Here is a 27,567-nt window from a genome sequence, read left to right on the forward strand (position 1 = left end):
AGGTGTGCTGTTTGAATCAGTGTTAGAAAAGGATAATCAGCCAAGTAGTTTTCTGAGGACTCAATTAATGGTTGCTGGTGTATATTTTTCTATGCGGGGAAGTGTTTTATGATCTGTGAAACACCCCAAATTAAGCCTCCCAACTCTCCAAACACGTGATGCTCTCATACTCTTTAAAAAAAATTTTTAAATCTATTTATTGATTTTAGAGAGAAGGGAGAGACAGAAACATTGATCTGTTCCTGTATGTGCCCTGACCCGTGATGGAACCCACATATGGGGATGATGCTATAACCAATGGAGCTATCCCGCCAGGGCAGGGCAGATGCTCTTATAAAATTATCGGTTGTCCTCCTCCTTAGTTGTACATGGACCAATAGATTACTAAGATCTTCCTGAGTCATTAATTTAAGTTGAAGCTTTTTTGTCCCAAAGCTGGGAGCAACGCACTACAAACTCGAAGTCAGTGATTGCCTAAATGTGGTCTTTTGAACCAGCTGCACTAAAATTATCCAAGCCGTTTAATTAAGCAGGAAGGCTGTCAGGCCGCCACCCCAGCGTAAGTGAATTAGAATCTCTAGACTGGGGCCTCAGAATCTGCAGGTTTAACAAGCTCCCTAAGTGATGCTGGGGATAAACAAATGTTTGAAAATCACAAAGATGTTGGCTAGATTAGATTGAAGACTAGATACTGAGGAAGCTTCCTGAAAGGCAAGACTAAGCTCCCTGGGAAGCTAGCGGGGCAGACCAGAAAGATAAGGGAGCTCTTCGGGGCTGTTTTTATCATAACAAAAATCGCTGATTACAGCACAACCCTCGCAACAGCCACGTCCCACCACCGTCGTGACAACCAGGGTTGTTCCCGCGGCGTGACTCTTGCCTGGGACAGGGGTGCAACTATCCCAGACTGGCGAGGGGCGTTCCGCCAGGGTCACACAAAGCGGAAGCTGGCAAAGCGGTTTCCGCTGCCAGCACACAAGATGGCGACACGAGCGTCGCTACCACGCGAAACACATGCTCTGTACCCCGCCTCGACCCCCTCGGGTCTCACTGGACTTTTGCAAGTCACCGTGGGAACACTCAAACGGGGGTCCAGCGCTCGGGCGGCTACAGTGCCTCCCATCCCCAGTCCCGGCCCCTAAGCCCCTAGCCGAAGAAGGCCCTGGAAGCGTTCAGCCTGCACACTTTGCTCCGCACCCAGCTCGTAATTCCTCGGGCAGTCAACGCATGGCGGAGGAGGCCAGGATGTCGGGGTCGATAGGGCCTTCGTCCTACTTATTGGTGGGCCCAGGCCGTGGGGCAGGCCTACACGTCCATTGGGCCGTGGACCATGCCCGTCTTGGGAAATCGGAAAAAGGAGAAGGAGGCACACTCAGCCATTGGGCTCTGCATGCTGTCAATCAAAGTGACATCCGGCGATGGCCACGACCTCAGCTCGTTGATTGGAGGAACGTGTTGGCCGTGGAGGGCGGGCTTCCGAGTGCGGTGGGAGGAGGGGGCGGGGAGGGAAGCGGAGGCTGAGCTCTAGGCCCGCCGGGGGTGGCGGCGGCAAGGCCGGGACTCGGGTTGAGGACCTGCTGTGGCCGCAGCGGCGGACGCCGAGCTCAGCCGCGGGTATCCGGCATATTCCTTTTTCTGACGGGAGACGCGCAGCGTCGCGGGGCCGAGACTTAGGGGCTGAAGGGCGGCGGGGTGGAGCTGAGGGGCAGGAGGCGGGAGCGGGCAGCCGAGCGGGGTTCGCGTCGGGGCCGGGCCCTGGGCCTGGCAGGGAGGGGCCGCGAGTCCGTGGAGAAAGCCGGCTCCCGAGTGGGTTGGACTGGGGAGGGCTGAGGGCACGAGAAGGCGTGGTGTTAGGCCCGGGCTGGGGCGCGGGGTGGGGCCATAGCGGAGGGCGGGATGGGATTTGGCGGTAAGGGTGGGTCAAGGCCAGGAAAGTAGCACTTGTTCACTGCTGCCCCAGAAGGCTAGAAGCCGAGGAGCCGAGAGCGGGCATGGCGACTTGGTGTCAGCCGGACTCGGGTATCCGGGGAGGGGTGGGACCGGGCTCAGACCAGAGGCCTCAGGCCTTGCTCAATCTTTAAGAGACCTTACCCGATTTCTTGAACTGGGCTTGTCAGAGATTTTAGTAATCAATTGCGTGAAAACGGGAGGGCAGTGTAAGCTGAAACTCTGGGTCGCAATTGTGGTTACTCTAAGGGGCGTGGGTGTATGTGTAGATGTTGATCCCTTTTTCCCTTAGGATGAAGTTGGTAGGTGGGTCACAGCAGTGAAGAGGGATATGTCTTGGTTTCAAAGGTTAATAGAAGCCCAAAACTAGAGACCAGAAACTGAAAGGCAGACTTACTTCCTGCCCACTTGGCTATCTGGGTTGAGAACTTTGCCATATCCTTCTGTTTTGGCTCAGAAGGTCATGTGAATGAAAATAAAATCTGCCTATGCAAATTCTGGGCCGAATAATCCTGCCCGAGCCCCTCCCATATCCTTCTTAGCCCCCCAAACCCCCTCCCCCCGGCCCCCGCGCTATTTTAATGAGAGTGATGGAAAAGAGAAGTCAGATTTCAAAGTTGAGAAAACAAAAAGCATTATCCTTTCTGTGAAGTGGTGGCCTAAACGGGTTCCACATGTCCGCTTACACTCCTGTCCATTAATAATCTCTACCTCCACTCTAGAACTGAGATGGGACAAGGATTGTAGGCAATTTTTTTCCTGAGAGATGGGCAACTTTCCTTTAAAATAGAAAATGGACTTCTCATGCTAAATATAGAAGCAGGGTTTTGTGTGTATGGGATGGGGGGAGGGTTGGTAAATCAGACAACATGTAAAATATTTTGAATGCCCCGGGCATTCATTGTCTGCTTATCCACAGCAAGCTCTGTTTTAGGGTATTGCGCATTTAATCTACAGAAACAGGCATCCTTTGATCCTTTGTAAGCCATACTTCCTTTCATAGTTGTTCTGCCTATAAAAAGGTTTTTGATTTTCAGGGAGGATAATAATTGACTTATTTTCTCTCCCATAAAAGTGGCCTTTTAATGTGTTTCCTACCTTTTGCCTTGATCATGGTGTGAAAATTATGGAATCTTATCCTGTTGCTCTTGTGATTTCCATTTCAGGTTTCTCTGGAAACCCCCCTGGTAAGTGTGGAGGAGGCGGGACACTCTGACCCAAGACAAAAGGCCTGTAGCTCCAGCCAAAGAAAATAAACCTTAGGAAAGAGAAGGGGGGAAAAAGAGCCCATCAGCTGTTCCTGAGAATAGCCTGCATTGGAATCTACTGAGGACAACTAATGTGAGTGAGGAAGTGACTGTATGTGGACTGTGGAGACAGTAAGTCACGTGGGCCCTGAGGGCCTGACTGGGTCAAGAACAGTTGAACTTTCCGAGGTGAGGTGTTGAGAAGGGAAAAGTGAATGTGGTCTGGAGTGTGGCCTTGGCTCCACGCGCTGTGCTTTCCTCCAAGGCCATCGGGGAGCTCAGCCCCTGTGTTCTGCCAGGGTGGGATACAGGGTTTGGCACTGAGAGGGGTACCTTGCTGGCTGGAGCAACAGAGCAGTGGCCTTGATTTGTCTTTTGGAAGATTTAAAAACCAAAAAGCATAAACATTGTGGTCCTTCAGCAATGCTTTCTCTGAAGAAATACTTAACGGAAGGACTCCTCCAGTTCACCATTCTGCTGAGTTTGATTGGGGTGCGGGTGGACGTGGATACTTACCTGACCTCACAGCTCCCCCCGCTCCGGGAGATCATCCTGGGGCCCAGTTCTGCCTATACTCAGACCCAGTTCCACAACCTGAGGAATACCTTGGATGGCTATGGTATCCACCCCAAGAGCATAGACCTGGACAATTACTTCACTGCCCGGCGGCTCCTCAATCAGGTGAGGGCCCTGGACAGGTTCCAGGTGCCAACCACTGAGGTCAACGCCTGGCTGGTACACCGGGATCCGGAGGGGTCTGTCTCTGGCAGCCAGCCCAGCTCCGGCCTTGCCCTCGAGAGTTCCAGTGGCCTCCAAGATGTGACGGGCCCAGACAACGGGGTACGAGAAAGCGAGACGGAGCAGGGATTCAGTGAAGATTTGGAGGATTTGGGGGCTGTAGCCCCTCCAGTCAGTGGAGACTTAACCAAAGAGGTTAGTGGACACATGGAGGGATGAGTGGGATGGGTTGGGTTGGGGTGTGGGGTGTCTGGTCCTGGAGGACTGTGCTTGTAGTACTAACCCCTGTAAAGAACCAGAGAGGTTCCAGAGGGGGTCTCAAGTGTTGTTCTTGGCTAGGAATGAGCTGAACTATCTGACTAGGATTGGGGGCTGGGAGCATTTCCTGTGTTGAACCATTGACCTACCTCTAAATGTACTGTCAGGGCAGTGGGAGGTTCCTAGAACATGCCAGTATGTTTACTGCTTGGATTTCAACATGACTCCTGGAGGCCCCGGAGTGGGGGAGGGAGTCATGTTGTGATGGGCTTTGATGCGGTGTATATCTGTTGCTAAGACACAAATACTTTGCGGACTTTTGCCTGGTACCTCCCCCCAAATCAGAACACATACACATCCTAAACTTCTTGTGGGCAGTCCGGTGGTTGTTTTAAGGCCCTGATAAGTCTGCTGTCCTTGGCCTGAGCCACGGGATAGATTTAGATAATTATTGTCGGTCCAGTGAGGACCAAGGCTTCCATCTGTGCAAAGGCCCACTGCAGGGAGTAGGAAGGTGAGGCCTGCGAGCTAGAAGAGGAACTGCATTCTGCTGCCTGTCAGCTTGCTTTGTGCTGTCAGAGACCTTGAACTGACGTGTGGCTGACATACTTTCTGTTTGGGGTAGAAGGTGATGTAGTTGCCTTTAATGATGTGAATGGCTACTGTTGTCCCTATTCCACCAGCGTGATAAAATGGCTTTGAGCTGTTTGGCCCTGGCTTGCGCCTCAGCCCCAAGGAGCTTGGATAAAGGCCCACTGCAGTCTCCTCACCATTAGGAGAATAGGAGACTGAGTTGCACTGGGCTGAGTTTTCCAGAGCTGAGTCTTGGGGATTGGGGAGAGGGAAATGTAAAAAGCATTGCAGATGCTGAACTTGCCTTTTTCTGCCCACCAGTCAGACCAGGTTTTGCCTCCTGTGCTATACTTGAGCCTGTTCCTGAGCTCAGTTCTCTGAATGTTAGTGTTTGTCAAAGCATGTGGCTTCCTCTGGGCCAGAGGCCCCAAACTGGGAGAGATTTTGCCCTCCAGGAGACATGTGGCAATGTCTGGAGACTGTTTTGTTTGTCCTAACTAGAGGAAGAGATATTTGGCATCTAGTGGGGAGAGGCCAGGGATGCTGCTAAACTTCCTAAAAAGCACAGGACAGTCCTCAAATGACAGACTGATGTAGCCCCAAATGTTAGTAGTACTAGGGTTGCTCTACTGCTCAGCTAGTTCATATTGGATCTGCTTGGAGAGAGACTAGAATTATTTGAGCATGAGAGCCATGAGCATTCCTCGCCTCCAGTGCCACTGGGAACTTTAATTTCTCTTCTTCCTCTGTCTTTTCCATTCAAATGGATTTCGGTCTTGGCTCAGTGGTCTGAAGAAGTATGCCTCCCAACCTTCTCTTTCGTCCTCTTGCTCAGTATCTTCCCAAAGGGTGGGTGTAACTGGGCTTGCTCTTGGGAACCCTGTGGGGGAGGGGGGTAGTTCCATTCCTATTCCTGCTGGGAACTTGCCTGAGATGAGCTGTTTTGGATATAATATGGATCGGCTGGGGTGGTATGGGGTGGGGTGAAATTTTGACCCTGCTTTCCTCCATTTCTTGGCCTTCATGAAGGTTATTTTTTTTCCATGACACCAGGCCTTCACTTCTCCCTTTGGGGCTGGTGGTGGGTCAGCATTAGGGGCCCAGGCTGGGTATGGGGGATGGGAGGATTATTATGTGTCTAGAACAACATTTCCTCGGCAACTCAGGGATAAAAATACCCAGGTCTAGAGCATGTGACAGGCATTGCTGGAGCTGGTATTATCCCTGGGGTGGCAGCTCTCCCCTGCCAGGCCTATTCGATGGACAGCCATAGCCCAGGCCCTTGTCAGGGATAGGATTCCCCTCGAGGTTGGCACTCTGCCCAGAGCGAGGGTGGCCTGTGTACAGCTAGCTCTTTCCAAGCAAGGAGCAGTCTGTTGACCAAGGAGAACATTCTGTCCCTGACCTGACCTTAGGCTCAAGGGGAGTAGCAGTGGGGATCAGAGAGCTGGGATCCTGGTTCTGTCAGGGACTTCGTTCCAGCTTTAGAGATGTGGGCCAGGGGTCAGGCAAAGAGTCCTGAACAAAGCTAGGGTAAAGGCGACGGGGGACACGCCACACCTGTCTCCTTCAGCGCTGGCCTTTAGGCTCATGTCTCCCTCTTGCCTGGGAGTAGGCCTGGCCAGCATTTGACACTGCTGCACATGTGCAAATGGCATTTTCCCTTCCTCTTGTCTGGCCTGTTGTAGGGTGACAAAGCCCCTGGCTCACAGTGAGGTCTGGGTGCACTGGGTTCCTGCCCAGCCTGGCTTGTGATCCTTGGGCTTGAGGACAACTGGCCACAGCCCTCCTGAGGAACGGGAAAACTCCCATCACTTCCAGGGAAAAACTTATATTCCCGCAGAAGCTTCAGGAGGAGTGTCTGCCCAGTCCTCAGTGGGTGGGTAAGCAGGATGCGACTGGAGGAAGAGTGGCACCCCTTCCCCCAGGGCTCTCTCACTGCGCCACCCCCGCTGGCTGACTGGGCAGGGTGGGGCTGCCCGCCCCTGGGTGCGTCTCCTTGAGGAGACGGAGGCGGCCCAGGGATGGGCTGGTTCCTTGCGGCAGCTTCTCCAGCTGCCCTGGTGCAGAGATTGGCTCCGGGCTGCAGCTAGGTAACAGGCGGTGGGAGGGGATTGGCTCTTTCCGCATCTCCAGCGGAGACTTGGGGGAGGAGATTGGCTCTCGTCGCAGCCTAGGTAACGACAGTGGGAGGGGATTGGCTCTTTCCGCAGCCCAGCTGCTGACCTGGGGGAGGGGATTGGCTCTCTGCAGCCTCAGCAGTGACCTGCGGGGTGGGGGGGGGGAGGGGATTGGCTCCTTGCTGCAGCCTAGGTAACAAGTTTGGGGGGCGTGGGAAGGGGGAGAGGGAGGAGTGGGAGGATAGGCCCAGGAGGGAGCTTGCTTTCCTCTGCAGCTCGAGCACCGAGCATGGGGTGGGAGTCCCGTCTCACTGCAGCCTCTGCGGTGAGCTCAGGGTGGGGGCTGCCGGGCGCCTGAGTGGAACCGGGGTTGTGAGGTGGGAGGGGGCTGCTCAAGGATGGAGGAAGAGGGCTGGGCTGGGCCGCCCAGGCAGCAGTACGGGCGGGGCCGCTCCTCAGGCCCCTCGGAGCTAGCTCGGGGCCACCCTTCCAGCCTGGTGTGCTCCCTGCAAGCCAGGAGCTCCTTGCAGCCCCCTGTCCGGCTGCCCGGCACCGGCTGTCCTGGGGCTCATCTCGCAGACCATGACCCGCCTGGCCCGCAGCTCTCACCGCGGTGGGGGCCCTGCCAAAGGGAGCAGGCCCCTTAACTCTTTGCTGGCTGGTCAGCGGGTGGCTCAGCCCCCCTCTGCTCCTGGGTCCAGGGCTTCTGTTCAGGTTGGTGTATGTGGGGAGACCAAAGGGAGAGGTACACCTGGTGGGAGGCCCTAGGCTCAGGGAGGGTTATGGTGGGGAAAGGATACCTGGTCAGGGCTAGGGAGGTGGGTCTACTTTAAGGACATTGCTTTCTGAAAAGTGCCAGCTTTTTAACCTCTGAATAGAAGGCAACACTGTAGGGTTTCTTTAGCCATTGGGGGCGGCATGTGTAGAAAAGCCCGAATAGCTCTTATTTATTGGTATTCTCTGCTGGTGGCAGTGGGGGTGGCAGTTGGTGCAGGAACTGATCAGAAGAGCAGGAGGGAGACATTTTTGGTACCTGAGGCAGCAGTTGTGACCAAGTGGTGTTGGGGGCTATGTCCTTGAGTGAGTTGACTGATAGGGTGTCAGTGAGCCCTGGGTGTGGTAAGGAAGGGAGTGACAGCTCTGGTGTGAGGGGCACCATGGGGCTGGCCTTGTCAGGGTGGGGTGCCCAGTGAGGATCAGCTGACTGCTTGAGGCTCTCCTGGGACCGCAGTTTACTAGGATCACTGAGAGTGGGGATTCTGGCAGGGATGGATCTTGAGGTGAGCCTGGGCTTTAAGAATTGTGGGTGTTCAGTCTTACTCCTGTCTCTGCCAGGGAAGGGGGAACGACTTTAGGAAGGGCTGGTGACAGCCTGTCCTTGTCATTGGTTGCATCAGGTGGTTGTAAATGCAGGGATTTTCCTCTCCAGCCCACCCCACCCCTTTATGCAAATGATGGCACCATGGGCTGATGCAAGCCCCGCCACCTCTAAGCAATTCTGCATGACAATTTTGCTCCTGCTTGCTGTGGCCAGCTTCCTACAAATCATGTTTTAAGGGATTCCCATTCCTCAGATGAGAAATGCCCCTTATCTTCTCCCTTCTTACACAGCAATGAGGTGGCCCTGCCTTTTGGCCGGGTTGTGTTTCTGGGCCAGATCCTAAGTCCCACCGGCCTGTATGATGATGGTCATGCTAGTAGTTTTTGCTAGCTCCTGGTTTTTTTGGAGGCTGGTATCTGGAGATGGATGAATGGTACAGATGGTAGGGGTAGAGGTTGGCAGGTGAAGGGCTGTGAAGGAATAGTTGGAGTGATGCTAGGAAGGACCTCTTGAGAGTCAGGACAGGGACGGAGGGGCCCCTGGACCCGAGAGCTAAAGTCATGGTGATCTGTCTTTCAGGACATAGATCTGATTGACATCCTTTGGCGACAGGATATTGACCTGGGGGCTGGGCGTGAAATTTTTGACTATAGTCATCGCCAGAAAGAGCAGGATGTGGATAAGGAACTGCAAGATGGAGCGGAGCAGGAGGACACCTGGCCAGGCGAGGGCGCAGAAGTTCTGGCACGAAACCTGCTAGTGGATGGAGAAACTGGGGAGAGCTTCCCTGCCCAGGTACTCCCACCTCTGTTCATGCCCAGAAACATTTTAGAGAAGGCAGTTGTGTCTGGGATGGAGCTGAAGGTATATTTGGGGTTGGGTTTTTTAAGTCACAACTTAAAGTGGGTGGGCTGAGAAAGGAGGAGTGGATGAGCAAAACAGAAACAGAGGGGCCAGGCCTTGCTAACAAACTGCACCGAGGATGCAAAGCACCTAGCAGATTCCTTCTTGTGTGTCAGGACTCTTCCACCCTCCCTCTGTTCTCCTCCAGAGTTAGGGACCTAGGATCAGTCATTAGCCTGGGAACAGAGGGCGAGTGTGGGCTTGCATCTCTGCAGGTCCTCCTTCAGCATCCCCTTGGGAAAGCTGGGGAAGAGGCTTCAAGCCTGCAGGCAGTCGAAGCCCGGGTCAGTCAGACTTACAGTTGCTGTTGCCACAGGTGCCTGGTGGGGAGGACCAGACAGCCCTGTCCCTGGAAGAGTGCCTTAGGCTGCTGGAGGCTACCTGCCCCTTTGGGGAGAATGCTGAGGTGAGCAGGACTCCAGGGAGAGCCCACCAAGCCAGCAGGGCAGCGTGCACGTTTCTTTGCGGCTGCCTGAGGGGCAACTCTTAGTGCTGGCATTGTCCTGGCTGCTGGGGGTGAAATCAGGAAGGAAGAAACAGAACCTCAGGTGGTAGTCTCTGGGAGGAAAGCAGAAGGCTGGTTTTTCCTTCTTTCTGTGTTAAAGCTTCTGTGTTTTGCCCTAGTTTCCAGCAGACATTTCCAGCTTAACAGAAGCAGTGCCTAGTGAGAGTGAGCCCCCAGGCCTCCAAAACAACCTCTTGTCTCCTCTCCTCACGGGGACAGAATCACCATTTGATTTGGAACAGCAGTGGCAAGATCTCATGTCCATCATGGAAATGCAGGTAGGACTATCAGAACAGGACACAAACCTATCGGACTTTATGTGGGTGTCTTACCACTTAGCTGCTTTTTCCCCTCTGGGAAAAGAAAGCGGAACATCTCTATCTGATGGAAAGGGGAACACTGAGCAGTAACTGCCTAGGTGTCTCCTTGGGGCAGTAGAGGTAGAGTCAGGAATAGGGTTTGGGTTAAAAACCCCAGGGCCTGAAGCTTGTAGAGTGGACCTGTCTCCTAGGTATGCTTTTCTTTCCTTCAAGCAATTAAGTACTTGGCTGGGTACTTCAAGGTTTAGCATTTAAAAAGGCTGACATTCATGCAATGCCTTATAGCCATTTTCATCTAACTTGGCCATCGCAGTCATCTGCATTAGCCCTTTATTACTTTAAGGGTGAGGAAATGAAGCTCAGAGAGGTTCAGGGTCACGGCTAGGTTTTCTCACTCCAAGCTTTGGTCTTCTTTTTACTGTACCGATTTTGCAATGAGGAGGTAGTCAATGTTAGGTGTTTTCTTACTCTCCACGGTGGGGGAGTCTGGCCAAACATGAGCTGGTCAGTCCTGCATTGGGGTGGAGTCCATAGGGAGGAAACCCATCTCTGCCAGGCCTGGTGGACCAGCCAGGACCAAGAATTGATGCTGTGGGTTCTCATTTCCAGGCTCTTGTCTTTATACCCATGCAGTTGTGCCTGTGTTGGGTGGCTGCTAGTGTAAGCCCCCAACCTCACAGGGGGAGGGAATCTGCTCTGAGTGAAAGGTGACACTCTTCTTCCCTCCCAGGCCATGGAAGCAAACACATCAACCAGTGAGATCCTATACAATGCCCCTCCTGGAGACCCACTGAGCACCAACTACAGCCTTGCCCCCAACACTCCCATCAACCAGAATGTCAGCCTGCATCAGGCGTCCCTTGGGGGCTGCAGCCAGGACTTCTCACTTTTTAGCCCGGAGGTGGAAAGCCTGCCTGTGGCTAGCAGCTCCACACTGCTTCCTCTGGTCCCCAGCAATTCCACCAGCCTCAACTCCACCTTTGGCTCAACCAACCTGGGGGGCCTCTTTTTTCCGCCACAGCTCAATGGCACAGCCAATGACACAGCAGGCCCTGAGCTGCCTGACCCACTTGGGGGTCTGTTAGATGAAGCCATGCTGGATGAGATCAGCCTGATGGACCTGGCCATTGAAGAAGGATTTAACTCCATGCAGGCTTCCCAGCTCGAAGAGGAATTTGACTCTGACTCAGGCCTCTCCTTAGACTCCAGCCATAGCCCTTCCTCCCTGAGCAGCTCTGAAGGCAGCTCTTCTTCTTCCTCCTCCTCCTCTTCCTCCTCTGCTTCTTCCTCAGCCTCTTCCTCCTTTTCTGAGGAAGGTGCTGTTGGCTACAGTTCTGACTCCGAAACCGTGGATCTAGAAGAGGCGGAGGGCGCTGTGGGCTACCAACCTGAGTATTCCAAGTTCTGCCGCATGAGCTACCAGGATCCGTCTCAGCTCTCCTGCCTGCCCTACTTGGAGCATGTGGGCCACAACCACACATACAATATGGCGCCCAGTGCCCTTGACTCGGCTGAGCTGCCACCACCCAGCACCCTCAAGAAAGGCAGCAAAGAGAAGCAGGCTGACTTCTTAGACAAGCAGATGAGCCGGGATGAGCATCGAGCCCGAGCCATGAAGATCCCCTTCACCAATGACAAAATCATTAACCTGCCTGTGGAGGAATTCAATGAGCTGCTGTCCAAATACCAGCTCAGTGAAGCCCAGTTGAGCCTCATCCGGGACATCCGGCGCAGGGGCAAGAACAAGATGGCAGCGCAGAACTGCCGCAAGCGCAAGTTGGACACCATCCTGAACCTGGAACGGGATGTAGAGGACCTGCAGCGTGATAAAGCCCGACTGCTGCGGGAGAAGGTGGAGTTCCTCCGCTCCCTGCGGCAGATGAAGCAGAAGGTCCAGAGTCTGTACCAGGAGGTGTTTGGGCGGCTGCGAGACGAGAATGGGCGACCCTATTCGCCCAGTCAGTATGCTCTCCAGTACGCTGGGGATGGCAGTGTACTCCTCATTCCCCGCACCCTAGCTGACCAGCAGGCCAGGCGGCAGGAGAGGAAGCCAAAGGACCGGAGAAAGTGAGCCTGGGGAGGAATGGGGGTTGACGCTCACCAAGATTGAAACTGTAGAAGGGCTGGGCCTGGACCTGGACCTACAGCGGGGACTTGAATGCCTTCTTATCCAATAGATCTTCTCCGATGGGATGACTGCGGGTCAGTGGACAGGAAGAGGCGGGCACAGGCGCTGTCTGGCTCAGCTTTCCCACTGGGGAGGGTGGAAATAGCCACTGTTTGGGTGGACAGGGTTCTCACCCAACCCCCTTTCCTTCGAGGGAAGGGGTGGGGAGGTGATGGCATTGATGGAGGCTTGACAAAGGGGAAGGAAGGGACTTGTGAGAGGAAAGGAAAGGAGTAGAAAGTCTCATTCCGGAAAGGAAGGAAGGAAAGAAACCAAAAAAAATCAAAGCTGAAAGAAAAAAGTGCAGGTTAAGATTGAATCTGGCCAGGATTCCAGGCAGCAGGTTTTAGGTGGGACTAGGTCATTGGTGTGAGTAAACCCCACTTCACCCCAGGGCAGGGATGGAGCACCACAGAGTGGGTTCTGGGAGGGGCTTTGTGAACTCTTTCTGCTCCTGCACTTTGGCATCCCTGAAGGGGAGCTCTTAGATTATCTCCTTGAATGTTTCACCACAGGGGAGCCACTGGGACCCAACACTAGTTTGGAAGGTTAGGGTTAAAGGGTAGAGTGGACAGGAAAGGGTCACAAGGCCCCTTGTCGCAGCAGCCCCAACACCAAGCATGTCACTCACTCTCCTGCCACTCCATTTCCCTTGTGCCCAGTCACCACTGAGCTGAGGCTTCCCTGACTCCATCAGACTCCATCAGAGCCTGCATGTGAATGCTGTTTTCTCCTCGCCCCTCACTGGCTGCCCAGAGCTCTTCTGCAGCCTCCTGGGGCTGTTCTGAGACAGGGAGATCATGTGGAGAAACCAGGCAGTATTCAGCACAATGCTGGGGAGTGACCACTCAGGCCTCCCACCAACTGGGCTTGTCACTGGAAAAGACAAAAAACTATAAAACCCAGCAACAACAAAAAAACTAGTCTTAGAGTTTCTTGCGCTTTGGTTTTTTTTTTTTTTTTTTTTAGGGTTTGAGCCCTGTTTCACTGATAGGGTCTAGAATGCTTGTGTTGAGTAAAAAGGAGGTACCCCAATATTCAAAGCTGCTAAATGTTCTCTTTGCCATAAAGACTCCGTGTAACTGTGTGAACATTTGGGATTTTTCTCCTCCGTCCAGAGGTCTCTGTCTGCTTTCTTTTTTGGGTTTCTTCCTAGGAGAATGAGAAGTGCATGTAATGGGGGTTGAGAGCACCTTCCCCCGCACCAGGCTCTTGGCCACAGGAAGCTTCTCCATATCTCCAGCTTAGCAAGGGCTCCTGGAGGACTGTCAGGCAGAGGCAGAGAGGGGAGTGCCAAGGTGGCCATATGGTTCCAGGAGCAGTGTCTTTATTTTTAACTATTTGCTACTGCTGTCCCCCAGCCCAGTCTGGCTCTGGAGTACTGTCTGGACTAGAGGTGTGAGTTAAGTGGGGGAGTGCCGATTCCCTGACTTGAGTAGGGGAAAGTGGACAACACACTAAATGAGAGCAGTAGTGATAGAAGACAGGAACCTGGGAAGTGCTTTTATAAATTATTTTCCTTGTAGATTTTATTTTTAATTTATCTGTGACCTGCCAGGGAGGGGAAAAGAGAGAGAGGTTGTGAGCACATGACAAAATAAAATAAAATGGATGATTCATTCTCAAGTGCAATTTTTCCCTACCTTGAATTTAAACAATAAATAGGCCTCGTGAGGGCTTGCCATTGTGTGGCTAAGGCAGAGCTCATAGGGGAACGTGGGTGGAGTTTGACAATGAGTAATTTAAAAAGACAAAAGAATAGTCAAATACTGTATTAAACCTTCGAAGCAGGTGTTAATCAAGGACTCTTCACGTTTCCCAGCTAACTCCTCAGGATTCAGAATTCTGGCCTTTCCTCATAGGGCTAGGCTAGGAGGAGGTGGCCTGCCTACATGCCAAAGGGTTGTAGAGCGTTGGAGGGTTGTCACAGTATTGACTATGAAGGTGAAAACCTGAGAAATTGACAGGCCCAACATGTGCCAAGTGCTTCAGTGCAACAGCAGAGCCAGACTAGAGAAGCAGGGAGCTAGATGCCAGCTTTTAAGGCATCGGAAAGCTCCAGCTGAGGTGACAAGAATCTGTTCTTGCTCGACACCCCCCCCCCCAATAACCTTGTCTTAATACCAGTGCAGAATATTTCAAGGTACTGGGGGCTTGTTGGCACTGCCACATGCCCATCTTGAGTTGGGCAGCAAATAAATGCTCAAGTAATCAATGTTCACTGGCAGTCTGGTATTACTGGACAAGGTTTACAACCAGAAACCATGATTCTTATAACGGAATCTATGATCTTGAGTTTCCCCGTATCACTGTGTAACTTGGCTCATCCCAGTCTTTCAACTATGTTGCTAGAGTTTATCCTAAGGAGGAATAGAATTCAGGAAATAACATTGATTTCTTAAATTTGTTCCAATTTACAGTGGCTTTCCCCCATCTCTGGTTGGAAAGGGTTGGTCATCTAAATAAGAGCTCTTCCTTAACTCGGGAGTTAAGTAATATTTGTCAGCCAGATTAAACCAAGAATCTTCACTAAAAATTAAGGTTGAAAAATTCATGCTGATAAAAATTACATATAGAAGAGTAAACTGATGGTAAAATTCAGAGTAATGTTTTTATATCCCTTCTAGAAATGTACGTGTATTTTGGTTTGTTTAGTACATTATTGGGCTATCACTTTTATCTTGGTTTTACAACTCTTTAGCTTAAGAGATGTCAAGTTTTTCAAGCAAAAAATTACTCTCGCTCCCTCTGCTAGTGTTGACTTGAGTATTTTTGTCTCCCCTCTCCCATGTCCCCTTGTGGAGAGATGTGCAGTTGTGTCTGGGATCACGCTGATTAGCTGGGGCTTTGGGCCAAGTTGGTCAGCACTGCTGTGGGGCTGACCTCTTTTGCTGCTGGCAGGTGGAGTGGGTGTTACTGCTTCAAGGTTTTTTCTGGCAGGAAGATAGGACTCAAGGCCTGTGAAAGAGCTGCTACACCTAAGACAGTAAGTGGGAAGAAATTCTAGGGTTGGGAAGGAGATGTGCAGGCCTCAATCCTTAACCAAGGTCCAAACTTCAGTGTGACCTGCTTGGGTAGGGGTAGAAGGCTTGCTTTTTCTTGATTTCAGCAGCCCTAGGCTTCACTCAAGCCAATTTCCCATACATCCTAATTCATTTGAGGAGATGGCACTAGACCCATTGTTTCAACATCTGCCTTACATAGATCTCAGCAATGAAGTGGGGGGGGGGGCAGGAGAGCACTATTTCAGTATCAATAAATATTAAAAAAAAAAGAACAGAGAAGGTAACCTAGTGATCTAGAGACCATGTCTGCAAACCTGGCCTCCATGGCTGACTCCCCACCCTTACTTGGGAAAGCTAACAGCATAGTCAGAGCTGGTGATTAGGAAGGTACTTTCCAAAGAACCCTGTCTTCCTCAGGCTGCCCTAGTCTCTGCTTTAACAGCCCCAGGTTAGCCAGGCCTTGCTGCTCTTCAGGCCTGTTCGGCAAATACCTGGAAAAACAAGTGCCTTGCATGAAAAATAACCCCACCATCTGCAAGTCTCCTACCACACCCAGTAGGCATTGACCTAGAGCAACAATTGGAAAGTCAGACAATCAGTTTTAGGGTACCTTCAGCCAGATGTTCATTTCCTTATTGATGCTATCCATATACAAATACAGGTAACTAGATTGGTGTCTGCCTCTCTGGAAGTTGTTTTCACACAGCCAAGTGCAGAAATGTTCTAGCAAAACCCATGTGCCTGATTATCTGAAGTGATTAAGCCTTGTTTTCCAATCACTGATTCATCTGGGAAGTAAATAGGGACAGACCTTTGACTTGTCTTTTTGTCAGTGTACCAAGAATGGTAACCCTCCTTCACCTTGACTTTCTTCTCACAGAGGTCAGTCAGCCTCCTTGCCTCTGGTTCTGTCTTCATCTTGGCGCAGCCAGGGACTCTGGGGAGTGCATGTGAAACCTCACACCTGATTGAGTTCTAGTCCTTTTTCTGTCCAGGTATTCATTGAAAGCGAATTAGTTGAGAAACAACCTAGTGTGCATGCTATCTCCTAAGGAGAGTATGGGATCTTGCTAGAGGTGTGTTTTCAAAAATCAGTTGGATAGAAAATTCCTTTTTGAGTATTCAAAAATACAATAGTCTTAAATTTGGTTCTTTGTTTCAATCTAACTTTTAACTGCAGACTGAAGACAAGTTGCACAGTATTTGTTACTTCATTCCAGATGCTATTTCAACCAAGAAAGCAAAACCTAGTTCAGTTTACATGGGGAGAGGTGGAAAGACCAAAGAGTTGGTGCTCTGCCCTGTCCCAGAGCCAGGCCCCAAAGCTGCCCAGGCTGACCCCAGACTATGCAAACAGTAAACAGGCCAGGATTGGTCAAAGTCGAGTAGGATTTAAAAATCCATGTGGAGCAAACACTGAAGCTTTGGTACCATCACCACCATGCAAATCAACAAGGTCACAGTGCAGACCCAGACCTGCTGTTGAATATTTTAACACAAAGTATTTAATATAAGCAAAAACTATAGAACTGAATTGTCAGCACATATTGTAAACTTAAATGTTTCAACCTTACCTTGGAGTTCTGCCACTTAAAATGACCTAATGAAAAAACGCCTTAGAAATAGACTACAGTTGACCCTTGAACAATGTGTTTGAATTGCACAGATCCACATATATGTGAATTTTTTTCAATAAATACTGTAAATATATTTTATGGGTAACATTTTCTTTTCTCTTTATTGTAAGAATACACATAAAATATAAAATATGTGTTAACTGTTATTGGTAAGATTTCTGGTAAACAGTACAGTAGGCTATTACGTTTTTGGGGAGTCAGGTTATATGCGAATTTTCAACTGCATGGGGGAGGGGTGTTGGTGCCCCAACCCCTGTGTTGTTCAAGGGTCAACTACTGCTTTACTTGCCCCCACAAAGCAGGGCCTACTATGCTTTTCACCCCAGCACAATGGTTTTATTTCTGATTTTATTTGCTTTCAATATTCAGCACTTTATTCAGCAGGAAGCTCTCAAGGCCAAGGTCAATTAAAAGTCATTCATATAAGAACAAGATTAGCAACTTGAACACATTGGCTGGGAAAAAGCAGTAACTTTTGAAGAAAACCTCAATGCTAGACAGGCAAACCAAGGGTGACGGAGAATCTTAAGCTTCTCTATCAAACTTCCTTAACGACACACCAGAATGCCAGGATGCCTCTACTTGGCTGCTTCCTACTGCTACAAGGCAAGGTGAAGATTCCTTTCTTTACTAAGCTGAATGTGGGTCTGCAAGTGATACTGGTATTTCAAATGCTAGAGGAGGGAAAACACTGAGCCTGGACTTAGTTCAGTCCTATTAGCTCGAAATTTTTAAATGGAATACCCTCATGAAAAGATTCAACTTGCAGATCAGATTAATCCCCATACCAATCAGATAACCTAATCAGATCGATTCAATCTCAAACAGATTCCAGGCTCCATACATAGTTCAGGATCTGGAGCCATTTCAGAATTACAGTTCCACCAAAATTATTTTGGAGTAGCAATTTCCTCTATCATTTTCTCTTTCTGCAGGACGGAAGTCATTTTAACAGATTCCCAATGCCACAGGCCATAGACTGTAATGATATGCAAAGCATGCGTAGCCAAGCACCAAATGGCCATGGGCTAAAACCAAATTGAGCTGAGTGTGAATGAGTTCTGGTATATTAGATTACATTTGAAAATAAGTACTTAAAAACTCAGCTACTAAAAATTTATAGTCAGAACTTCCAAATGACACTGAAAAGCAGAAATAATTGTTCCTGAGCACTGTCCATTGATAGAGTGCTTCACACTGGTCATGTACTAGACTAACTTTGGAAGACTGGAAGAGCAAGGTTTTCTTTTTTCAACTGGCTCTGCCAGTGTTGAATACCTCCAATAATGATGCTGTCATTACATTAGTAAGCTTTCCTTCCTTTTTAATAGTAACTAAGGTAATAACTTGTCTCCTCTTCAACTCCTAGGCAAGAGGTCCACGGTGATGCAAAAGCCATCCAACAAACACGTTTTGCACTGCCTGAAGAAAAGCTCTCCGAATCCTTTCTGACTTAATATTTGTTGTGCCTATGTTATTTCTTACATTTCTGCATGCACTTGTGCCTTCAATAATCACTTGAGAAATTTTTACTTTTGTGAGAGGGAGGGAAGGACAGAGCATCAACTCATAGTTCCATCACTAGTTGTTCAATTGCTTCTCATCGTGCTTTGACTGGGGGACTCAAGCTGAGCCAGTGACCCCTTCCTTGCTCAAGCCAGCATCCTTGGGCTCAAGCCAGTGACCTTGGGATTATGTTGTTGATCCCACACTCAAGCTGGCGACTCTGCACTCAAGCCAGGGACCCTATGCTCAATCCAGCAACCTTGGGGTTTCAAACCTGGGATCTCAGTGTCCCAAGCTGACGCTCTATCCATTGTGCCATCACTGGTAGGATGAGAACATTTTTTTCTTAAACCTTGAAATGTGATAGTTGGCTTTTAAAGATAACGAAATTGTGTATGTGTATTTCCAATTCAATTTTCATTGTATGTATTATCAATTTCATTGTCGTCCCTGGAGAGAATGATATGGTTTTACAAAAGTTCAGGAATCCAGAAATGACAATGAAGTAGGTTCCAGAGGTTAAGGTACAAAGCTGAATAGCAGCCCATTCTGGACACACACCAAAGGTGAAGGCTAATTTCAGTGCATTTTATGAGGCAGAGCAGAACCCCAACTCACCCCAACCTTTTTTTCTTTTGAGAGGTGGGGGGGAATGAGAGAGATGAGGAGCATCAAGTCTCACAGTTGTGTCACTTTAGTTGTTCTTTGATTGCTTTTCATACGTGTCTTGATGGGGAGCGGGCACTCAAGTTGAGCCAGTGACCCCTTGTTCAAGCCAGTGACATTGGGCTTTAAGCCAGCAACCTTTGGACTCAAACCAGCAACCATGGTATCATTTTCAATGACCCCATGCTCAAGCCGACAACCTTAGGGTTTTAAACCTGGGACCTCAGTGTCACTGGTCAATGCTCTACCCACTGGGCCACCACCTGTAAGGCTCACCCCAACTCTTATATAGGTACTGACTGCTCTGCTGCTACTATGACCTCTGCACAGAAAAGGCCTCCCAGCTCCATCTTATGTCCCCCCAAACTCACAGGAAGCGTTATGAAAAAGTATTCAAATAATCAGTTTATCTGAAACAAATGCTTTGTATTAAAGAGTAGAGCTGAACTGTTACACCACTGATTTGATCTCACTGGAAATCCTATAAATAACAAAAGTCTACTCCCATTTTGGCTCTAGAATTATAGGCAAAAAATAATGTTAAGAAAATAGATGATATTTTAATTCGGTGATCAAATCCAAGGCCAATTACTGAAAATTCTGGTAACTTTTTTTTTTTTTTTTTTTTTTTTAGATTTTATTTATTCATTATAGAGAGGGGAGAGAGAGAGAGAGAAGGGGGGAGGAGCAGGAAGCATCAACTCCCATATGTGCCTTGACCAGGCAAGCCCAGGGTTTTGAACCAGCAACCTCAGCGTTTCCAGGTTGATGCTTTATCCACTGCGCCACCACAGGTCGGGCTTTTTTTTTTTTTTTTTTCTGGTAAGTTAACTTTAGCTAAGGTCATACAAATCTATGAAATACACGAGCCAGGATCTAAATCTAACTCAAGACTCCGTGTTTCCAAACATACCAGAGTCTGGAAGTGCTATCAGGTCAGAGTGCTAAACAACCTTTGAGCAATATGCAGACAGAATGATGTGACAATATGTATAATCTCTGAAGCAATTATAAATGCTCAAAAAACATTTACTCCATTCACATGGTGAGACCTCTCAAAAATTCAGGCTACGCACCAGATTCTCAAGCCTACATAGAGTGTTCAAGAGATTAAAAACCATAAAAGTGTGCAAGTTGTTTCCAACAGGCTGAACCTGTAAGGTAAGAAAAGGCAAGGTGGGTTTCTAGCAAGACTTAAGACAAATCAAGGATTATAAATCTATATAGTTTTATTAAGACAAAAACTGACAGTGTAGTATGAAGTTTACATTTAAACAAAGTTCTCACAGAAACCTAACACATGCCTAAAAAGATTTTACAATGGAGTTCTAGATGCAGGTCTGGATGATATCAATAACTGATGGATCTCATGAGTCAAGACAGCATTTAAGGTATTAATTCTTAGGATTAAAAAAACTTTTCGTTTTGTGTTTTAAACTGAACCACTGCCCCAGCATGAAAATTTAATCTCCTGAGACCAGGGCTTTTGAAATAATCCAACTCTTGAGTGATTCAATGTACTTGTGCTGTCAGTGGCTGAACCCCGCCACCAATGGTTTCAGAGTTCTAAGTCCAAAAAACAGAGGCTCCAAGAGTTTTCCATCCTAAGAGGATGGGTCCTTCTCTTTACTCTCACACTTTGCTACCCTCTTCCCCTCCCCAAATAACTCAGCCAGTAGCTTGGATGGACAAGCTAGTATTTATAGCTTCACAACTAGAAAAGAAAGGGTCTTCTTGTCAATTTCAAGAATTAGCACCTCTAAGACAGAATGATCTGCCTATGTATATGCTTCAATAAAGACTTCCCTTCCCAACCAGTTTCCATCCCCAAAATGGCAGCTTTGGTAACTTATCAACTGGCTTAGTCCTTTGTTGGGAATAGCATTAAGCTCAGGCAGGGAACACCTTGGTTTTTAAGTTTCAGGCAGTCACAGCTTTTATAGTCTCTCACAGTTCTCAGATTGCCAATGACATTTTTTGAAAAGATAAAATATTCTGGACACAGAACCAAATCATTAATTGTTTGTTCATTCCATTGTTTCATCACTCACCCAACCAGGCCCTAAATTTTAACAAAACAATCCTACCGATCTCCCTTTATTCCCACCCCACCCCTCCCACCCCCAAATAATACACCAGTAATAGCCAAAAACTACAGACATGCTACGCTGTAAAAATGCAGTTAACACTATTGGGAAGAAGGCTGTGGGTTGTGGAGATGCTCTTTGAAGATCTACAGTATCTTTTTGCTCTCCCACACACCTATTCTGCAAGTTCTATCCTTCATAGAAGGCTCTTTGCTTTTCTCAGCAAAGTGCAGAATGGGATGCCTTGAAACACTTATCCTTCTTCCCTTCCATTTGGATGGGTGTGCAAACTATACAGCATGAAACGGCTTTAAAGCACTTGGGCTGCTGTAGGGCACCGAAACTATACTGGCTCTTCAAAGGACATCTCAAGCCACCTCTATGGTATCAAGACAAGTAGAACTCCTTCCCCTTCCCACTTGAAACCCACAGTCATGTGACAGGGGCTGGTACTCAGGAGCATTAATTCTTGTCATCTTTTTTGTCATCATCCTCCGAGGGGTAGGAATGCCACGTCAGCCTTTCCTCATAGAAGGATATGACAACCTGGGGGCACTTGACATTGGCTTCCTTGGCTGGGACCAGGTCAGCCTCATCAGAGTTTTTCCTGCAGAACAAAGCACAGAGAGACTTTGAGACCTGGTGCTAGTGGTCTCCCAACTTGGATCACCCAAAGGACAGGACTTTAAAAATATTAATTCCAGAAGCGTAAGCTAGGGAAGGGTGCTAACATGGCCCAGGCAGCATTTACTGGCAGCTTTTAGTCAAGAGACATCCTTGTCCAACTATAGTTGAAAATCCCCTCTGGGTATCTGTCAAAAGCTAGGTGACATAATATCACGAACGAACCTCTGGGAAAGGTAAAAAACAGCGTAACTCTCGATTCTCTGAAGGAAGAAGAGAGGCTATCGTATTCTTCCAAAAGCCATGTGCCAACTGCTAAGAGCCCATGGAGAGATCTTGGCTTTCTAATAGTATTTCATACTATGTTGGATAACACTGAATACCAACCTGACATTGGCCAGAGACACTTGGATGGACACTGACTCCTAATCATACTTTTTAAGATTACCAAATGCCATGCTCACACAGATATACTACAACTCCCAGATGCTTTAAAATGGTTCTAAAACACTGGGAGGTAGAAAATGAACGAACTATTTTATAATGCTCTATTTTCTTCTGAATATTAAAATGTTCTCAAAATTTGAAAATCACATCCATATTACATAGGACAAAGGAGTAAGCTCTATCTTCAGGTCATTGAGAAGGTTCTAGATGGAAGTAGTAGTATAGGGCAGGTAGCAGATAGATGATAGGATCTCTGATGAAACAACACTCAAAAGTTCCAGAAACCGAGCAACAGGTAAACCAAAGCCACACAGTGCCATGGGACCAAAGAGTAAGCTCGTAAGGTATGTTTCTGAACAACGAACTCTTTCACTGCATAGGAATATTAGCTATTTTTGGAAATGGACAAGTATCTCCACTCCCCAGGAAAGTAACTTCAAAATGAACTTGGTTTTATAATCAACATCAATCTTAACCTGTTGAGTTCTATTCAGCTATAATCTTTACGCACAGCAGTGAGTCACCTGAAGGAGCGCACATCTTAGGCAACATGGCGATACTACTATAACTCAGACTGGTCAAATGCAGACCGAGAAAGTGTATTCTAGTTGGCTTGAATAACTCCTGGAATCAATTCTTTCCCTCCAAATGCAGTACCTTAAAAATGAACTTAAAAAAAAAAAACCCCACAACAACTAAAAAAAACCCCAACCAACCCTTTTCTTCTATGGGCTAACAACAAATCAGCTAAAGGGTTAGATTCAGTCAACACCTAGCGAATGCACAGGAAAACAGGTTTAGGTAGCTGTGACATAGGCTTTCTGTGGTGGTAAAGTCAGGCCTCTCTGGCCACCTTCTAAAGGGGAATTAGTAAAGATGTGAGTTTCACAGAAGGTTCTAGACTGACAAAAGGACAAAGTACCCAGAATGATGCCTTCACAGGCAAAGGCTTCGAACTGTTCACTTCTAATTTATATTTTAAAAACAATGGCTAAGAGCCTGACCAGGTAGTGGTGCAGTGAATAGAGCGTCGGACTGGGATACGGAAGGACCCAGGTTCGAGACCCCGAGGTTGCCAGCTTGAGCGCAGGCTCATCTGGCTTGAGCCAAAAAAAGCTCACCAGCTTGGACCCAAGGTTGCTGGCTCAAGCAAGGGGTTACTCAGTCTGCTGAAGGCCCAAGGTCAAGGCACATATGAGAAAGCAATCAATGAACAACTAAGGAGTCCCAACGAAAAACTGATGATAGATGCTTCCCATCTCTCTCCGTTCCTATCTGTCTGTCCCTATCTATCCCTCTCTCTGTTCCTGTAAATAAATAAATAAATAAATAAAAATTAAAAAAAAAAAAAACACACAGAAAATAATGACTAAGATGCACTGGGGCAGGGGGAGAAAAATAAGTATTTTCAATTAACCAAAAAAGGGGGGGTGCATGTGGGAGCGGGAAGCAGGATTCCTTTTGGACAGAGAAAGGAGAAGTATGGAAAATTTTGGGTTAATTACAGTGCTTAACATTCTCCTGACAATTACTTCCACTAGGCTGTTTCATGGAGTATTACTATCACTGGTGTTTATACTTAATGGAGAAAAAAATAGGCTTGCTCTATGTTTAGTATATAGAAAAGGGGCCTTGCTGACCCCTGCTGGATGATCCTGGAATTGTAGAATATGTACAAATTGGGAAGACTCAAAACAATTAAGGACAAAGGAAAAGCTACAGAAATTCCTTCCTAACTCAGAGGAGGTAACAGAATTTCTGAGCCTGGGGCCAGCCCAATTTTTATTAAGGAGGTGGTAGAAGAGAAGGGTGGTTCAATCACATTTCATATTTTTTCCTTTCACTTAGAAAAGTGAAATGTGATTCCTCCCCATACCCTCTCCACTCTAGATTTTCTCCCACCTCCTAAAAAATGGCCAAACATCTGAAAATCCTAAAGGCCCCTACCTGTAAATCATGAGTCCAGGCTGGCAGTCAGGCCGAGGGTCACTATCGAAGGACTATGCCATCTTAAAGATTTCACACCTGGGTGACTGGAATTTCGAAGGTCCAGCTCTTTCCTCTGGCATGGAACAAATGGGAGAAGAAAAACACAACCATACAAAGCCACTGGCAGACTCACCATTTCATCAGGAACATGAGCTCGCCACTGGAGTCTGTAGCTCCAATAATCCGCTCCGGCTCCAAACCCCGGGCAAAGCCTCGTGGCTTTTCTGACTGCAAAAACCAGAGGGATTGAACCGTTTTAACGATGTGGGACTGCTATCCAGACTAGAGCTACTCCTGTTTCTCTGATTCACATATCCAAACTCTTGTATTTCACCAATACTACAGTTTCAACTCACAGGCCTTTTAGAATGGTTCTGAGTGATACCCCACCAAGGTGTGAAATGCTTGACATTTCCCCACGTGTAAAAAGGGACACATATCTCAAGCAAAATAAATGTTCACAAAGGTTTCTTCACATTCAAAAGATGACTTACTTCGAGGTACTAAGAATAAATAGCTACCTCAAGCCTGTAACGATTAAAACATTGAATGCTATCTACTTACGAAAATGAATTGTTCTTGAACCTTCAGATAAAATAATTATGTGGCTTTGTGAAAGAGAAGTGAGCCAGGCCCCAAAGATTTTGTAAGCATTAGCCTAAGATTCCGGAAGAAGTGAGGGATGGCTGCTGATATTCAAGAAGCAGCAAAACAAAATGCTAAAATGATCTGGCTTTCAGCTTCTTTGACAGCAGTAAGAATTCTGACTAGTGACCGTCCTTAGGGGGTGGTAAAGGAGGGTATGGAGTGATAAATGGTGATGGACAAAGACTGGATTTGGCGGTGGTGAACATACAATATAGTATACAGAGCTGTGCTATAGAACTGGGCACCTGAAAACCGTATCATTGTTAACTAGCATTATCCCAATAAATTCAATTAAAAAACTAAAAAACAAACCATCCTTACTCCTGTTCCTACCTCTTCTTTCTTCTTCTTTGGTTTGCTCTCCTCTCCCTTATCTTCAGAATCAGAGTCAGCTTTGCGCTTGCCTCCTTCTGATTTATCTGTCTCATGTGCTGTTTTCTGTGACTGTAGAAACTCAGCAATGAGGTCGGGGCAATCCAGATTCTCTTCTGGCTCCCACGTGTTGTCCTCACTGAAATCAGAAGGCACAGTGAGTCACTTTCCACTCAAAGTTAGCTTGCTCATACAAAGGAGAAGCACAGCAAGACAAGAGCTGGTGTCCTTGGAAAAGAGGAGTTAAGAATGAGTGACTAGATTTTGCCTAACACCAAGAATTCGGCAAAGTTAAAATCTCTTGGGCATGAGGAGGGGCTTTTAAGTACAAATTGAAAGTTAGAAACTTGCCTCTTTCAAAGGAAAATTACTTTCTCTTTGCAAATTTGGACCAGTCTAAAGCCACACACAAAACTGCTCCTCAGAAATCACTGTCTTGTATTATATAGCACTTTGTACATAGAGCTCATTTTCCTAGTTAGACTCGTAAGCCATGAAAAGCCAGGTCTAAATCACACTGTACACCCCAGGCCCTGCACATTATTAGATTCTTGAGAAAGAGTTGGTTACTAAATGAATGGATTTACCCAGCTCAGTAAAACTTACTCTGAGAAACCCTTCCACTTGAGGAGGTACTCCACTTTGCCCTTTACAACTCGACGGTCGAGAACTTTTTCCACCACATATTCCTCTTCCTCCTCTTCTAGCACTTCCTCCACTTTCTTCTTGTTTTGCTTTTTCCCCATAGTGCCCGCCAGCTTTCTGGTATAAAGGGTGACGCTGCTAAAATGATGAAGAAAACAAAAAGGACGTTAAGGGCACATTCTTCTTGGTTAAGTGAATATATGGATGTTAAGAAAAGCAGGAACAGCACAGATGACTTTAATAGTGTGTGCTGCTTATTTAAGTACCATGCCTATTCATCTTCATACACAATGAAGTTTCCTGATACACTCAGCTATTAGAAAGTTAGCCCTAATTTCACAGCAAAACTTTTTTATTCTTACATATACTTAAAACTTTTATACATATTCTTCCTAAGTTAAAAACTTTCCATATAAAGCATGAGATCAAAATATATTAAAAGAAAAGCAAGCCTGACTGGGCAGTGGCGCAGTGGATAGAACATCGGACTGGGATACGGAGGACCCAGGTTCGAGACCCCAAGGTTGCCAGCTTGAGTGCGGGCTCATCTGGTTTGAGCAAAGCTCACCAGCTTGAGCCCAAGGTCACTGGCTCAACCAAGGGGTCACTCAGTCTGCTGTAGCCACCCCCCAGACCCCCACCCCCAGGGTCAAGGCACATAAGAGAAAGCAATCAACGAACAACTAAGGTGCCGCAACAAAGAATTGATGCTTCTCATCTCTCTCCCTTCCTGTCTGTCCCTCTATTTGACTCTGTCACTGTGACTAAATAAATAAATAAATAAATAAAATTTTAAAAAAGGAAAAAGAAAAGCAATCCTTCTAAACAAAAAGGACATTAAGGGCACATTCTTCTTGGTTAAGTGAATATATGGATGGTAAGAAAAGCAGGAACAGCATAGATGACTTTAATAGTATTTCCTCATGTATAAGGCGCACCTTAATTTTAGGACCCGAAATTTGAAGGAAAAAATAAAGGAAAAATTTACATAAAGTTATTAAACTCAAGTTTTATAAAATTCATACAACTCATCACTGTCAAAACTTCCATCCATTAGCTTGTCCTCATCTATGTCTGATGGTGAATCACTGTCTTCAACAATGAGCGCAAAACAGCAGGAAATGCAAGTAAAAAGAATCTACAACCACTGTATAAGATGCACCCAGGTTTTAGACCCCAAATTTCTCAGGAAAAGGTGTGCCTTATACATGGGGAAATACGGTATACACATCAAACATATACCTCCAATCCATACTTTCTCCTAGTCTGTTTTCCATTTCATTATAATACCAAACTTGTACTGTGGGAAATAGCTTGTCCTATTTATTAAACATCTAGTTTTATTTCCCATTTTGTATATGCAATGTTAAATCACCTTCTCTTTTAAGTTCCTTTAAGGATCTTTATGCAGTCTTTTCTCAATGCCACCATTAATTCACAAGTTTCTTGTTATTTAAATTCTCATTCTACTTAGTTTATTTCTAAGGCTGAGAAATGCCAGCATGACCATGAAAATCTCTGAAGTGGAGAACTGCAATAATTTGGAAAATGAGTCTGTATATGTGTGTGCGTGGGGAGTAATAATTATCATAGATAATAGAACCCGATTGAATTCTTTTTATTTTTTTTTTTAAAGACTTTATTTGTTAATTTTACAGAGAGAGGAAAGGGGCAGAGCAAGAAGTACCAACTCACAGCTGCTTCACTTGAGTTGTTCATTGCTGGCTTGTTGCTTGTCAGATGGGCCTTAACTAGGCAAGCCCAGGCTTTCAAACCAGCAACCTCAGCGTTCCAGGTCGCTGCTCTATCCACTGTGCAACTAAGGCCAGACTGATTTTATTC

The 27,567-nt window shown here is 47.3% G+C and overlaps 2 protein-coding genes across 6 annotated transcripts in view; one reads left to right on the forward strand and one right to left on the reverse strand.

Moving 5' to 3' along the window:
* Nucleotides 1-1,468: 1,468 nt before the first annotated feature.
* NFE2L1 (NFE2 like bZIP transcription factor 1) lies at nt 1,469-13,718 on the forward strand. 4 transcript variants are annotated; one of them, XM_066263839.1, is made up of 6 exons: nt 1,469-1,614; nt 3,114-4,127; nt 8,784-8,999; nt 9,424-9,513; nt 9,732-9,890; nt 10,663-13,718. In XM_066263839.1, exons 2-6 carry the CDS (start codon nt 3,618-3,620, stop codon nt 12,001-12,003), a joined length of 2,316 nt encoding a protein of 771 aa, XP_066119936.1. In that variant the 5' UTR covers nt 1,469-1,614; nt 3,114-3,617; the 3' UTR covers nt 12,004-13,718. The 4 variants fall into 4 exon arrangements, with proteins under 4 accessions (XP_066119936.1, XP_066119935.1, XP_066119937.1 ...); XM_066263838.1 differs by lacking the exon at nt 1,469-1,614 and adding an exon at nt 1,898-2,019; XM_066263840.1 differs by lacking the exon at nt 1,469-1,614 and adding an exon at nt 1,898-2,019 and having other exon boundaries at nt 8,817-8,999.
* The window catches only part of CBX1 (chromobox 1), a 29,339-nt gene continuing 14,813 nt past the window's right edge, over nt 13,042-27,567 (reverse strand). For both annotated transcript variants that reach the window (XM_066263842.1, XM_066263843.1), the window contains exons 2-5: nt 25,687-25,863; nt 25,042-25,219; nt 24,194-24,288; nt 13,042-21,607 (exon numbers count right to left, since the gene is read on the reverse strand). In XM_066263842.1, the coding sequence (XP_066119939.1) occupies nt 21,463-21,607; nt 24,194-24,288; nt 25,042-25,219; nt 25,687-25,826 (558 nt within the window). In that variant the 5' untranslated portion in view covers nt 25,827-25,863 and the 3' untranslated portion in view covers nt 13,042-21,462. The remainder of the gene's footprint in view (nt 21,608-24,193; nt 24,289-25,041; nt 25,220-25,686; nt 25,864-27,567) is intronic.

Source organism: Saccopteryx bilineata, chromosome 2 (assembly GCF_036850765.1).
Source record: "Saccopteryx bilineata isolate mSacBil1 chromosome 2, mSacBil1_pri_phased_curated, whole genome shotgun sequence".
NCBI classification, from domain to species: Eukaryota; Metazoa; Chordata; class Mammalia; order Chiroptera; family Emballonuridae; genus Saccopteryx; species Saccopteryx bilineata.

Excerpts from the sequence above, each read along its gene's own strand:
- NFE2L1 (XM_066263839.1), top strand. The coding sequence starts at position 3,618 with ATGCTTTCTCTGAAGAAATACTTAACGGAAGGACTCCTCCAGTTCACC. Across the intron at positions 9,514-9,731 it reads CCTTTGGGGAGAATGCTGAG|TTTCCAGCAGACATTTCCAG; the intron begins GTGAGCAGGACT and ends GTTTTGCCCTAG. Across the intron at positions 9,891-10,662 it reads TGTCCATCATGGAAATGCAG|GCCATGGAAGCAAACACATC; the intron begins GTAGGACTATCA and ends CTTCCCTCCCAG.